This window comes from Gavialis gangeticus, unplaced genomic scaffold (assembly GCF_001723915.1).
Source record: "Gavialis gangeticus isolate Ggan-Ray unplaced genomic scaffold, GavGan_comp1, whole genome shotgun sequence".
NCBI classification, from domain to species: Eukaryota; Metazoa; Chordata; order Crocodylia; family Gavialidae; genus Gavialis; species Gavialis gangeticus.
In genome coordinates, this window is record NW_017728992.1 from 180,923,192 (window position 1) to 180,925,602 (window position 2,411).

General features: G+C 37.7%; 1 protein-coding gene across 1 annotated transcript in view; it reads left to right on the plus strand.

Moving 5' to 3' along the window:
• Positions 1-1,889, plus strand: part of MAL2 (mal, T-cell differentiation protein 2) — a 16,506-nt gene extending 14,617 nt beyond the window's left edge. The window contains exon 4 of the mRNA XM_019528099.1: positions 1,577-1,889. Within this exon, the coding sequence (XP_019383644.1) occupies positions 1,577-1,648 (72 nt within the window). The 3' untranslated portion in view covers positions 1,649-1,889. The remainder of the gene's footprint in view (positions 1-1,576) is intronic.
• The last annotated feature ends 522 nt before the right edge of the window (positions 1,890-2,411 follow it).

The following is a 2,411-nucleotide window of genomic DNA, read 5'->3' on the forward strand; positions in this document are numbered from 1 at the left end:
TTTAGATCCAGAGACATTATGAAAGGAATACTAGTTACTAGGATCAAGATTGAAGGCTCAAGTATCCCTTTTTCTCAGATCAGTATTGCCTTTTCTATAGGCCTGTTTCAATAGATTTAGCACACTGAGATGGTGGTCTAATTTTTGCACCTTCCGGAAGCATGTTCAGAGCATGTACATTTACTTAAAGTCACAAAAAACTTTAAATGCCTGTCCACAACATTAAAATACAGTGAAAAAAAGCTACTCATCCTATTTGGGTGGTAAGAAATATCCTCCTCCTATTTTGAATAAAGCAAACTGTTCCAGCATTCAGTCCATCCTCTCTGAAAGCTTAGGATAGAAGATAAGCTTTCAGTTTGAATTACCAGACTCCACTGGAACTAGGTAGAGTTGTGAATTTCAAAATCCAGAACACCTCCCAGTTGTATCTGATTCTAGCGTTTCCAGTATGATACATGGATAGAGATGGTAGCTCAAGTAACCACATTTTATACCAGGAAGGTGCTCCCTGAGTTTTATCTCAGACTCATTGAAATCCAATGCAGAACCCAAATCCCTGCTGTAATGTGCGGATGTATCACCTGAATGCACAGAAAGTTTTGCTTTCCCTCATTTTCTATCTCCCAGTCTTGCTGATCCATAGCAGCATGGTGGGCAGTCTTGTTAAGCTCCACATTGGGCTATGGGAAATATGCTCCAGTCTTGAGGATCCTCACAGACAGGCTGGGATGTAGGAATTGAAGCCTTTTTCTTATAGCTTCCTTTCTTGGGTCCAGCAACGAGGTACAATGGAGAAGGTCTAACTCCCAAATTAATCTTAAAAAAACTTCTTAATTAAATTGATGTTAAGATGGAATAAGTGATAAGTTTTGCTGCCATTAACCAAGAAAACCCTGAACTCAGGCTGCTGAATGCCTACTTTCAAGACAACTCCTGGTATAGACCATGAATCTCAACCAGGGAGGCAAGGTGGCTTTGTTAAAGCACCTATTTTAGGAAGATATCTGGCCTCAATTTAAAGAGTCCAAGTGCAGAAGCTTTATGACATTCCTCTACAACTTATTACAGTAGCAGAACCCTGTGCCCCCACATCCGTGAAATTTTCCCCCCATTTCCTTAAGAGGATGGCAAAATTGCTAATACAGTAATTTTAAAGATAAGCCTCCCCTTTGTTTGTTTGCTGCTGCAGACTCATTCATTTGGAATTAAACCTAAAACTTAATATACTAATAAAAAACAACAGCTCAATGACTATATTCACCTTTGAAAAGGGGAAACTTATGAACGGTGTAAACGTGTATTTAAAGCAGGGTTTTGCCAGAACCAGAGGGAGAGACTTATTCCATATTACAGAGGGCCACAAAATGTCATCTGAAGCCAACAAGTTTCAGAACAACAAGAGTGTAGGGGTTTTCAATGGGCAGGAGTTCATAAATCACCCTCCCTTACTTTATGGCTAATTATGGAACTCCCAAAGTCTCTCTGTAGTAATAAGCATTCAGAGTATGGAACAAAAGAAGAACACTGCAGTAATAGTTTTCTCACGAGCAACTCATTTTTTCTTCTTCTGTAGATTTTTGCCTTTGCGACGACTATTTGTTACGGTTGCAGCACAGCCCTTGCTTTAAGGAGATGGAAACTATAGCATTCGAGGAGGTTAATGGCACAGTGTTCCTGTTTGGTTCGTGTAATTGTGCGGAAGGTCAAATTAAATTCTACATATCTGTCAAACTATAATGGAATTCCTAAAAGACTTTTTTACATAACATTATTTTACAGCACCAAAATGCAAATAACCCAATTCCAGGAGAATTACTTTAATTGAGAATGAGTTACCATTTATTCCCTTTTTATTTTTTTTATTGTGTATTAAATTAGAAGCATTATTTTTCTCTCTGGGTGCATCTACACATGTGCTTTAATACAGATTAGCCTATTGTAATGTGCATTAAAGCATCACAGAAAACCTGTGCTCTTTAGCTAATCGCATTAAAATAGGCTACTGTGCCTTTCTCTAGTACCTCACAGTGGAGGTACTAAATTTAATGTGCATTACCTAAAGCAAATTAATGAACGTGTAGACACAGCCTCTGTATATATAGTATTACATAGATTAGAGATAGCCGCATCATTAGCAGACAATTGAGTTTTGGTGCTACTCTGTTAAGAGGAAGGAAGCAGAAACTGAACCAATGTACAGGCAGCTAAAAGGTACAACTTGTACAGCCTGTGGTCAATTACTAAATAACTGAAAGGATCAGAATCTAAACTGACTTTTGTGACATTGTTTTTAACATTTTTCATTAATATTTGGCTTAAAAGTTTTAAATATCCATCCAGGACAATCTTATAATACACTGCATAGCCGTATCAGGTAGCGATAATCTGATCTTTTAGTATTATTGTAT